At 43.8% G+C, this 12,831-nt stretch overlaps 1 protein-coding gene across 4 annotated transcripts in view; it reads left to right on the top strand.

Moving 5' to 3' along the window:
• The first annotated feature begins 3,096 nt into the window (after positions 1 to 3,096).
• Positions 3,097 to 12,831, top strand: part of wipf3 (WAS/WASL interacting protein family member 3) — a 29,273-nt gene continuing 19,538 nt past the window's right edge. For 3 of the 4 annotated variants that reach the window (XM_071374450.1, XM_071374453.1, XM_071374452.1), the window contains exons 1-3: positions 3,097 to 3,653; positions 8,993 to 9,089; positions 12,072 to 12,213. In XM_071374450.1, the coding sequence (XP_071230551.1) occupies positions 9,015 to 9,089; positions 12,072 to 12,213 (217 nt within the window). In that variant the 5' untranslated portion in view covers positions 3,097 to 3,653; positions 8,993 to 9,014. Of the gene's footprint in view, positions 3,654 to 8,992; positions 9,090 to 10,942; positions 11,018 to 12,071; positions 12,214 to 12,831 lie in introns of those variants that run through there. The other variant, XM_071374451.1, reaches the window with a different exon arrangement.

Below are 12,831 nucleotides of genomic sequence, written 5' to 3' on the forward strand. Positions count from 1 at the left end.
CAAGTTCTACAGCCACACAGTTAAAATGTTCTAATTTAAAATAAGGGATAGGCTAACGTTTCCCAAACTGTTTTGGCCCGTGACCCCATTTTGATCCCCCCCCAAAAAACGGACCCCAGAGAGTCAGAACACGTGTTTAACGTCCCATCCAATGAATAGCACCCAACACAGGGCAATGTCCCCAATCACTGCCCTGGGGCATTGGGATAAAATCTAATTTGACCAGAAGAAAGAGTGCTTCCTACTGGACCTCCAACACCACTTCCAGCAGCATCTGGTCTCCCATCCAGGGACCAACCTTGCAAAGCTTCAGAGGCAAGCCAGCAGTTGGACGCAGGGTGGTATGCTGCTAGTCATAATTTGAGTTATGACAGTCTATTACAAATCAGTCTGACAGTACTTTTGACCGTATTTAAATCTGAAGAAAGTAAGGTTTGAAGTGACTGAAATTACATCAGAAAAGTAGTGGGAAGTTCAGAGGACCATCAGGCAATAATTTTGTATGATCTTCTGTGTAGAAAAGAGCATCATCATTGATTATGTTATTTTTCCCCCAGTCTGATTTAGTGCCTGGTCTTGTCCCACTTGGGGTCGCGTCCCCTAGTTTGGGAAACTGATTTAGTGCCTGGTCTAGTCCCACTTGGGGTCGCGTCCCCTAGTTTGGGAAACTGATGTAGTGAATGGTCTTGTTCAATTTGGGGTCGCGTCCCCTAGTTTGGGAAAATTATTTAGTGAATGGTCTTGTCCCACTTGGGGTCGCGTCCCCTAGTTTGGGAAACTGATTTAGTGAATGGTCTTGTCCCACTTGGGGTCGCGTCCACTAGTTTGGGAAACTAATTTAGTGCCTGGTCTTGTCCCACTTGGGGTCGCGTCCCCTAGTTTGGGAAAATGATTTAGTGAATGGTCTTGTTCAATTTGGGGTCGCGTCCCCTAGTTTGGGAAAATTATTTAGTGCCTGGTCTTGTCCCACTTGGGGTCGCGTCCCCTAGTTTAGGAAACTGATTTAGTGCCTGGTCTTGTCCCACTTGAGGTCACGTCCCCTAGTTTGGGAAACTGATTTAGTGCCTGGTCTTGTCCCACTTGGGGTCGCGTCCCCTAGTTTAGGAAACTGATTTAGTGCCTGGTCTTGTCCCACTTGGGGTCGCGTCCCCTAGTTTGGGAAACTGATTTAGTGCCTGGTCCTGTCCCACTTGGGGTCGCGTCCCCTAGTTTGGGAAACTGATATAGTGCCTGGTCTTGTCCCACTTGGGGTCGCGTCCCCTAGTTTGGGAAACTGATTTAGTGAATGGTCTTGTCCCACTTGGGGTCGCGTCCCCTAGTTTGGGAAACTGATTTAGTGCCTGGTCTTGTCCCACTTGGGGTCGCGTCCCCTAGTTTGGGAAACTGATTTAGTGCCTGGTCTTGTCCCACTTGGGGTCGCGTCCCCTAGTTTGGGAAACTGATTTAGTGAATGGTCTTGTTCAATTTGGGGTCGCGTCCCCTAGTTTGGGAAACTGATTTAGTGCCTGGTCTTGTCCCACTTGGGGTCGCGTCCCCTAGTTTAGGAAACTGATTTAGTGCCTGGTCTTGTCCCACTTGGGGTCGCGTCCCCTAGTTTAGGAAACTGATTTAGTGCCTGGTCTTGTCCCACTTGAGGTCACGTCCCCTAGTTTGGGAAACTGATTTAGTGCCTGGTCTTGTCCCACTTGGGGTCGCGTCCCCTAGTTTAGGAAACTGATTTAGTGCCTGGTCTTGTCCCACTTGGGGTCGCGTCCCCTAGTTTGGGAAACTGATTTAGTGCCTGGTCCTGTCCCACTTGGGGTCGCGTCCCCTAGTTTGGGAAACTGATATAGTGCCTGGTCTTGTCCCACTTGGGGTCGCGTCCCCTAGTTTGGGAAACTGATTTAGTGAATGGTCTTGTCCCACTTGGGGTCGCGTCCCCTAGTTTGGGAAACTGATTTAGTGCCTGGTCTTGTCCCACTTGGGGTCGCGTCCCCTAGTTTGGGAAACTGATTTAGTGAATGGTCTTGTTCAATTTGGGGTCGCGTCCCCTAGTTTGGGAAACTGATTTAGTGCCTGGTCTTGTCCCACTTGGGGTCGCGTCCCCTAGTTTAGGAAACTGATTTAGTGCCTGGTCTTGTCCCACTTGGGGTCACGTCCCCTAGTTTGGGAAACTGATTTAGTGCCTGGTCTTGTCCCACTTGGGGTCGCGTCCCCTAGTTTGGGAAACTGATTTAGTGCCTGGTCATGTCCCACTTGGGGTCGCGTCCCCTAGTTTGGGAAACTGATTTAGTGCCTGGTCTTGTCTACTCTGAATCCTGTGAGGCTTCTTGGTATTGTCGTGGAGGGATATTTTGTAGCATAAACGGTTTAAAAGATAGAGCCACGCTCTGCTACTGACCTAACCCCTGTTCTATGACTCAAGCATGATTTTATTTATTTTATTTCAGAGTTTCTCTCGCACATGGGGTCACGGCCCCTAGTTTGGGAAACGCTGGTTAGGCATAAAGTTAGCAGTGAGGTTAAGGTTAGGGTTAGGTTTAAAATCACATTTTAAGAGGGTACATTTTAGAAACGGGAGACGTTTATGATTTTGTGCATATTCCCCGAACCCTGTTTGTCACAACCTACTGCTCTCATACAATGACAGGTGTATTGATTGGGAAAGTTCTTTGTGATATATATATATGCCTTGTTCGCTTGCTATCGGAGTTATCAGAAGTTCCTAGTTATAACTGGGAGGTTTGACTTGGAACAACCATTCAAATCGGAATTACAAGTGGAAAACACCTTTTCAAACAACATATAACAACAAATCCGTTTATGACAACTACAATGTGGGTAAGGTATAATGTGGCTGGTTTGATCATAGTGTCAATGTTCAGCAATCTAGCTAACTTAACCATAAGCAACGTTAACTAGCTTATCAAGCTAGCTAAAATCATATTGGTTGAATAATTGCACCGACTAAAAAAGCACACGAATGAAACAAAGTCGTATTTTCCCGACATCACTGCTAGGAAATAGGAATCTCCGACCGTGCAGATGAACGCAGCATTAGTGCCCCCCGGAGCGCGCCCACTAACGACTTCTGATTGGTCAGAGGCTTGGGTTCCTCGAAGCGACAAGGTGTGTCCCCTTGGTGTCCCAACTTGTCAACACGGCGTGGTAAGAGATATTACGCACAAACAACCGTAGGCTAGAGAAGACGAGAAGTAATTTCACACCAACTTCTGAACAAACTTTTTTGTTGTTGTGTTCACTAGCATACTTTTAATGAGACACATTTGGCTGTGTTGTATCTGTCGTTAACTCTCACCATCACCAGTTGAAAATTGGTGGAACTTCAAATGAACCGTTTTTCTTTTTCTGGAATAGCCAACGACCAACGCCGGACTACAAACCTATCACAACATTGTTGCTGTCCCTGGGGTTGTGCTCTCCAGCTGTAGCGGACTAACGTTATAGTGGTGCGCTCGTTATACAGCACGAATCCGACGTCTGTAACAGTAGTCAATGACTGTAGTCTTTCTCCCCAATAATAGTACAGTATCTGCCGGGTCGGTACCCGCCGCCAGTATCTGCCGGGTCAGCGGCACACGCTCTGCGGGCAGAGTGCTGACGGATTTGTCGCACCACGAACGAAATCCTCCCGGTAATATATAGGCTTTGAGGTAAGTAGGACTTCAACATAACGGAATGCAAAATGTTGATATTGAAAAAATAACTTTTTTAGCATAGGCCTATCAATGTATTTCACCTGGGTATGCTATTTGTTGTCGGTTGCATAACATGGAAAACATACATGTGTTGTCCTCCCGCAAAATATGGTTGCTTGATAGTTTGCTTATCTTGAGCCATTACCTTTGGCTAAAAGGCTATATTTACGCTTACGGTCAAGGTCTGTTGTTACCACAGCAACATGACACCTTGCCTTCCCAGTTGCGGGAAAGTTTCACTTGTTCTATTCGCATTCCCAAAACCAATGAGTATATCGTACAAGATAGATTATGGTTAGGCAAATGTACATTAAAATATATATATTTTTGTACCTTTTTTGATACTGGAGTATGAGCAATTAAAAAAAAATTCTAAACACATTTGTGAATGGAGGTCGAAGCGCACGTCAAATACGCGCTAATTAGGGATAATATGGCGATTATGCGATGTTGCAACGCCCATGGTGGGGTTTTACTCTCCAATTGGGATATTTGGGATTACCCGTTTCAATTCCTGTTTGGGTTGGATAGGAGATTTGACATGCCACACACGACAGAAGTGGGGGTGGCTGGTTGTGTTGGGCAGCAGTTGCTTGTGTCAGCTGCTCAGAACAGATCAGTGGCCAATATCCACAAAACAACTCCGAGTAGGAGTACTGGTCTAGGATCAGGTCTCCACCTGTCCATATCATCATAGTCAATACTATGTCAAATATAAAACCGATCCTAGATCATCACTCCTACCTCTGAGACACTTTGTGAATGGTGCTGTAACTCGGCCTGCTTGCGAAAGGAACACGGGCTGCATTACCTACAGACAGTACAGACAGACCAGTGTGTCTGGTAGGAGTGTAAGTCATTACCTACAGACAGTACAGACAGACCAGTGTGTCCGTTAGGAGTGTAAGTCATTACCTACAGACAGTACAGACAGACCAGTGTGTCCGGTAGGAGTGTAAGTCATTACCTACAGACAGTACAGACAGACCAGTGTGTCTGGTAGGAGTGTCAGTCATTACCCACAGACAGTACAGACAGACCAGTGTGTCTGGTAGGAGTGTTAGTCATTACATACAGACAGTACAGACAGACCAGTGTGTCTGGTAGGAGTGTAAGTCATTACCTACAGACAGTACAGACAGACCAGTGTGTCTGGTAGGAGTGTTAGTCATTACATACAGACAGTACAGACAGACCAGTGTGTCTGGTAGGAGTGTCAGTCATTACATACAGACAGTACAGACCGTTGGTTACTGTCTCAGTCACACCTGTTCGGAAAATGTTCAACTGTTGCCTTATTTTCCTCCTTCTGCATTTCCCATTATAGTGCTCTATATATAGAGAATAGAGTGTAATTTACATTATAGTGATCTATATATAGGGAATTTGAGTGTAATTTACATTATAGTGCTCTATATATAGGGAATTTGAGTGTAATTTACATTATAGTGATCTATATATAGGGAATAGAGTGTAATTTACATTATAGTGCTCTATATATAGGGAATTTGAGTGTAATTTACATTATAGTGATCTATATATAGGGAATAGAGTGTAATTTAACATTATAGTGCTCTATATATAGGGAATTTGAGTGTAATTTACATTATAGTGATCTATATATAGGGAATAGAGTGTAATTTAACATTATAGAGAATAGAGTGTAAATTGGGATGCTGCCAGAGTCGGTGGCATTGAAGCTGCCTGACACACTTATGAGGATGGAAATAGTAAGAGAGGAGGACATTCTGCCAGTTACACACACACACACACACACACACACACACACACACACACACACACACACACACACACACACACACACACACACACACACACACACACACACACACACACACACACACACACACACACACACACACACACACACACACACAAAAGATGTGTCCCTTATAATGCACTTGCTAAGTGTTTTCCTGACCACGTGACCTGACCAGGACAGTTTCTGTAACTAGAATTTTGAGGTTTTCCTGGTCGAGGACGGGACACTTCTGATGACAGTAAGATTAATCACTTACTGTGATCATTACCACCCCCTCTGTTACACTGTACACTGTTACCACCCCCTCTCTTTTATCCACTCTCTCTGTACCTCTTCTACTCTCTCTATACCTCTTCTACTCTCTCTATACCTCTTCTACTCTCTCTATACCTCTTCTACTCTCTCTGTACCTCTTCTACTCTCTCTGTACCTCTTCTACTCTCTCTCTATACCTCTTCTACTCTCTCTCTGTACCTCTTCTACTCTCTCTATACCTCTTCTACTCTCTCTATACCTCTTCTACTCTCTCTGTACCTCTTCTACTCTCTCTCTTTTATCCACTCTCTCTGTACCTCTTCTACTCTCTCTATACCTCTTCTACTCTCTCTATACCTCTTCTACTCTCTCTCTGTACCTCTTCTACTCTCTCTGTACCTCTTCTACTCTCTCTATACCTCTTCTACTCTCTCTATACCTCTTCTACTCTCTCTATACCTCTTCTACTCTCTCAATACCTCTTCTACTCTCTTTATACCTCTTCTACTCTCTCTATACCTTTTCTACTCTCTCTATACCTCTTCTACTCTCTCTATACCTCTTCTACTCTCTCTATACCTCTTCTACTCTCTCAATACCTCTTCTACTCTCTCTATACCTCTTCCACCCTCTCTCAATATCTCTTCTACTCTCTCTATACCTCTTCTACTCTCTCTATACCTCTTCTACTCTCTCAATACCTCTTCTACTCTCTCTATACCTCTTCTACTCTCTCTATACCTCTTCTACTCTCTCTATACCTCTTCTACTCTCTCTGTACCTCTTCTACTCTCTCTATACCTCTTCTACTCTCTCTATACCTCTTCTACTCTCTCTATACCTCTTCTACTCTCTCTATACCTCTTCTACTCTCTCTATACCTCTTCTACTCTCTCTATACCTCTTCTACTCTCTCTATACCTCTTCTACTCTCTCAATACCTCTTCTACTCTCTCTATACCTCTTCCACCCTCTCTCAATACCTCTTCCACCCCCTCTCTTTTATCCACTCTCTTTGTACCTATTCCACCCTCTCACTCTCTCTGTCTCTCTGTTTCTCTCTCTCACACACACACGCACACACACCGTTGAGATACCGGAATTCATTGGGAAACCTCATGTCATTCATTTGGGCAAAACATTGACAAACAAAACCATGTTCTGTTCTGGTTGTTATTCGACAGTGTTGCTAAGTAGCTTAATTCCACCCTACCTAAGCATGAGACAGTGTTGAACAGAAGACACACGGGCGTCTCGCTCTCCCTTTTGGAAGACAGCTCTTCTAAGGAATCTTGGAAGATTTATAAAGTCGTAAAATTTGGGTGGAAGTCTCTGTGTCTGACGGTCGACGCTTCAGCCGAACACCTGCTGATTTCTCTATCACAAAAAAAAAACATCTTCTCAGATTTCATTCCCGAAACTGGAACTAAACATTCCAACGAAGAAGAATTCCATTTTGTACTACATTGTGCAAGTTTGTGGGTTGCCTGCTTTGTTAAGATGTTTCTGCAACATAGTCTTGGGTCGAGGTATGGAAGGAGGAAATCGAGTGTGAAAAAAGGAGAAGAAGAAGCAGAAAGGAAGGAAGGAGAAGAAATATTAGAGGAAGAAAACAAGGAAGAAGAAATGTGGGTGCTTGTTGCAGATGTTAAAAGGTTTTTATTTTCTGTTACTATTAAAAGGTTTTCATTTTCTGTTACTACAAGTTACAATTGTTGGAGGCTTAATGTGGTATTGAAAATTCATGTCTCAATGGTTGTGGAATACAGCGTACTCAGTCGGTACCTGAAACGTTCTTGAAACGTTTTTTTTTACTCTTGGAATTATTTTTATTGAAGCGATCTTGAGAGGTTCTCGTTCTTGATAAGTACGTTCTTAAAACGTACAATCTTAAAACGTTCTTGCTATTGAAAAGTACACTTGAAGTGTTCTTGCTATTGAAAAGTACACTTGAAGTGTTCTTGCTATTGAAAAGTACACTTGAAGTGTTCTTGCTATTGAAAAGTACACTTTAAGTGTTCTTGCTCTTGAAAAGTACACTTGAAGTGTTCTTGCTCTTGAAAAGTACACTTGAAGTGTTCTTGCTATTGAAAAGTACACTTGAAGTGTTTTTGCTATTGAAAAGTATACTTGAAGTGTTCTTGCTATTGAAAAGTACACTTGAAGTGTTCTTGCTATTGAAAAGTACACTTGAAGTGTTCTTGCTATTGAAAAGTACACTTGAAGTGTTCTTGCTATTGAAAAGTACACTTTAAGTGTTCTTGCTCTTGAAAAGTACACTTGAAGTGTTCTTGCTATTGAAAAGTACACTTGAAGTGTTCTTGCTATTGAAAAGTATACTTGAAGTGTTCTTGCTATTGAAAAGTACACTTGAAGTGTTCTTGCTATTGAAAAGTATACTTGAAGTGTTCTTGCTCTTGAAAAGTACACTTGAAGTGTTCTTGCTATTGAAAAGTAGGGTCCTTAAACATTCAGCTGGTATGTTTTGCAGCCTGTCTTTACGTAATGCCAGCGGAGGCAGTTGGCCTGCTAGGCAAAGCTAAGGGGAGGTTAGAGTGCTGCTTCTGAGACAACAGAGGCCATTGTTAAACCACTCTGTGTCCCCTCTCATACACACTTATGCGCTCCCACACACACACACACACACACACACAAAGACGTACGCACATATATGTACACACAAATGCATGTGCGTGTATACACACACACACATACACACACACCCACCCCTGGGTGACCGCCGAGCATTGTGGGAAGGGGATCTCATATTTCCCTGGAGAGGAAGGAGTGTTCCGCTGCTTCCTGTTTTCTGTTTCCCGTGGTGGAAACATCCTATCCAGCGAGATGGGAACGAGGTCGGATCAGGATGACCCCTTGAATAGAAGCTGCTCCTGGAAAAATCTAAAAGTCCCACAACAATGGAACTCTCATCTCCTTAATCCCAGAGGAAGTAGTTGATCCAGGTTAAACCCACTACTGGACTGAAAACACTCTGGGTTAGTTTCTGTCTGTAATGGGCCTGATTCCAAACGGAGAAAGTGTTTCTGTCTGTAATAGGCCTGATTCCAAACAGAGAAAGTGTTTCTGTCTGTAATGGGCCTGATTCCAAACGGAAAACGTGTTTCTGTCTGTAATGGGCCTGATTCCAAACGAGAAAAGTGTTTATGTCTGTAATGGGCCTGATTACAAACGGAAAACGTATCCCTTTCCTTCATTCCTTGACACTAATTTTCTGTTAATTTCTTGTGTTCTGCAGGCCAGAGATTCTGTGGTCAGTCATGCCTGTCCCCCCTCCTCCCCCTCCCCCTGCACCCCCTCCACCTCCACCACCCTGTACTGCTCACCCACCACAGGTACACACACACACACACACACACACACACACACACACACACACACACACACACACACACACGCACACCATGTGTCAACCACCTGTCTCTATTTGCATTATTTATTAGAGGTACAGTTACACACACACACACACACACACACACACACACACACACACACACACACACACACACACACACACACACACACACACACACACACACACACACACACACACACACACACACACACACACACACACACACACACACACTAGGGTAGAGAACAGACACCGTAGGATGCCGGTGTCATATTTACAGAGTAAGCTCTCGGTTAAATTTCCTTTGATGGCTGGCAAAGCATGTCTATATAGGTCCGTGTGTCTATCTCTGACCTGGGATCAGTTTGATATTCATCACAATGACAAAGATGTGTCCCTTTGTAATGTACTTGCTAGGGCTAAGTGTTTTCCTGACCACATGACCTGACCAGGACAGTTTCTGAGGTTTTCCTGGTCAGGAAACTTTCGATGACAGTAAGCTTAATCACTTACTGCACTGTACACTGTTACCACCCCCTCACTTTTATCCACTCTCTCTCTGTACCTCTTCTACTCTCTCTCTATACCTCTTCTACTCTCTCTGCACCTCTTCTACTCTCTCTCTGTACCTCTTCTACTCTCTCTCTGTACCTCTTCTACTCTCTCTCTATACCTCTTCTACTCTCTCTGCACCTCTTCTACCTTCTCTCTGTACCTCTTCTACTCTCTCTCTGTACCTCTTCTACTCTCTCTATACCTCTTCTACTCTCTCTGCACCTCTTCTACTCTCTCTCTATACCTCTTCTACTCTCTCTGTACCTCTTCTACTCTCTCTCTGTACCTCTTCTACTCTCTCTATACCTCTTCTACTCTCTCTGCACCTCTTCTACTCTCTCTCTGTACCTCTTCTACTCTCTCTCTGTACCTCTTCTACTCTCTCTCTGTACCTCTTCTACTCTCTCTGTACCTCTTCTACTCTCTCTCTGTACCTCTTCTACTCGCTCTATACCTCTTCTACTCTCTCTGTACGTCTTCTACTCTCTCTGTACCTCTTCTACTCTCTCTGTACCTCTTCTACTCTCTCTCTGTACCTCTTCTACTCTCTCTATACCTCTTCTACTCTCTCTGTACCTCTTCTACTCTCTCTGTACCTCTTCTACTCTCTCTGTACCTCTTCTAGTCTCTCTCTGTACCTCTTCTACTCGCTATGCTCACTGAGTCTGTACATAGTCAAAGCTTTCCTTAATTTTGTGTCAGTCACAGTGGTAAGGTATTCTGCCACTGTGTTCTCTCTGTTCAGGGCCAAATAGCATTTGCTCTGTTTTTTTTGTAAATTCTTTCCAATGTGTCAAGTAATTATCTTTTTGTTTTCTCATGATTTGGATGAGTCTAATTATGTTGCTGTTCTGGGGCTCTGTGGGGTGTGTTTGTGTTGGTGAACAGAGCCCCAGGACCAGCTTGCTTAGGGGACTCTTCTCCAGGTTCATTTCTCTGTAGGTGATGGCTTTGTTATGGAAGGTTTTGGAATCGCTTCCTTTTGGGTGGTTGTAGAATTGAACAGTTATTTTTGGGATTTTGATAATTAGCGGGTATTGGCCTAATTCTGCTCTGCATGCATTATTTGGTGTTTTACGTTGTACACAGAGGATATTTTTGCAGAATTCTGCATGCAGTCTCAATTTGGTTTTTGTCCCATTTTGTGAATTCTTGGTTGGTGAGCGGACCCCAGACCTCACAACCATAAAGGGCAATGGGTTCTATAACTGGTTTAAGTATTTTTAGCCAGATCCTAATTTGCATGTTGAATTTGATGTTCCTTTTGATGACATAGAAGGACCTTCTTGCCTTGTCTCTCAGATCGTTCACAACATTGTGGAAGTTACCTGTGGCGCTGATGTTTAGGCCGAGGTATGTATCGTTTTTTTGTGTGCTCTAGGGCAACGGCGTCTAGATGGAATTTGTATTTGTGGTCCTGGTGACTGGACCTTTTTTGGAACACCATTATTTTTGTCTTACTGAGATTTACTGTCAAGCCCCAGGTCTGGCAGAATCTGTGCAGAAGATCTAGGTGCTGCTGTAGGCCCTCCTTGGTTGTGGACAGAAGCACCAGATCATCAGCAAACAGTAGACATTTGACTTCAGATTCTAGTAGGGTGAGACCGGGTGCTGCAGACTGTTCTAGTGCCCGCGCCAATGTGTTGATATATATTTTGAAGAGGGTGGGGCTTAAGCTGCATCCCTGTCTCACCCCACGACCCTGTGGAAAGAATGTGTGTTTTTTTGCCAATTTTAACTACACACTTGTTGTTTGTGTACATGGATTTTATCATGTTGTATGTTTATCCCCCAACACCACTTTCCATCAATTTGTATAGCAGACCCTCATGCCACATTGAGTCAAAAGGTGGTATGAAATCAACAGAGCATGAGAAGAATTTGCCTTTGTTTTGGTTTGTTTGTTTGTCAATTAGGGTGTGCAGGGTGAATACGTGGTCTGTCGTAGGGTAATTTGTGAAAAAGACGATTTGACATTTGCTCAGTACATTGTTTTCATTGGGGAAATGTACGAGTCTGCTGTTAATGATCATGCAGAGGATTTTCTCAAGGTTGCTGTTGATGCACATCCCCCGGTAGTTATTGGGGTCAAATTTGTCTCCACTTTTGTGGATTGGTGTGATCAGTCCTTGGTTCCAAATATTGGAGGAGATGCCAGAGCTGAGAATGATGTTAAAGAGTTTTAGTATAGCCAATTGGAATTTGTGGTCTGTATATTTTATCATTTCATTGAGGATACCATCAACACCACAGGCCTTTTTTGGTTTGGAGGGTTTGTATTTTGTCCTGTAGTTCATTTAATGTAATTGGAGAATCCAGTGGGTTCTGGTAGTCTTTAATAGCTGATTCAAAGATTTGTAATTGATCATGTATATGTTTTCTCTCTCTCTCTCTCTCTCTCCCCTAGTCTCGGCCAGACCCTCCTAGTCTCCAGAGTATGAGTGTTGGAGGAAGAGGAGGGAGGAACGCCCTGTTAGCAGACATCCAGAAAGGAGCCAGGTTAAAGAAGGTTTTACAGGTCCATGACCGTAGCGCACCAGTTGTCGACAGTGAGTACACACACACACACACACACACACACACACACACACACACACACACACACACACACACACACACACACACACACACACACACACACACACACACACACACACACACACACACACAGTTACCCGCTTACCTTCTCGTTGTCTCCTTAAACATCCCCCTCACAAAAATCCTTGTTGACCTCTTTTAAACCAGTCCCCAATTGACATAGCTGAGAGAGAGTCCAAAGGACTCAGATAGAGAAGGCATTTCAGCTGAGTTTCTGAGAGAGAGTCCAAAGGACTCAGATAGAGACGGCATTTCAGCTGAGTTTCACTGTTAACTGATTCTCACAAGGGATATCTGTCTATGACTCACTGTCATGGGGAACAAAATGAGACAGGGAGGGAATTAAGAGAGAATGTGTGTTTGTTTGTGATTAGGGAGAGAGAAAGAGGAATGGAATCGTAGAGATGTGTAGAGCAGAGAGAGAGAGAGAGGTCCTGTTAGTTTAGAGAGCTGTGGATATAGTTGGTCTGGGATAAGGTCCCACTGATAAGGCCACACACTCAGAGCTATACTCTGTCTATCTATCTGTCTATATTTGAGCTCAAGGTTACTAAATGGTGGCACACACA

The sequence above is a fragment of the Salvelinus alpinus genome, chromosome 29 (genome assembly GCF_045679555.1).
Source record: "Salvelinus alpinus chromosome 29, SLU_Salpinus.1, whole genome shotgun sequence".
Classification (NCBI taxonomy): domain Eukaryota; kingdom Metazoa; phylum Chordata; class Actinopteri; order Salmoniformes; family Salmonidae; genus Salvelinus; species Salvelinus alpinus.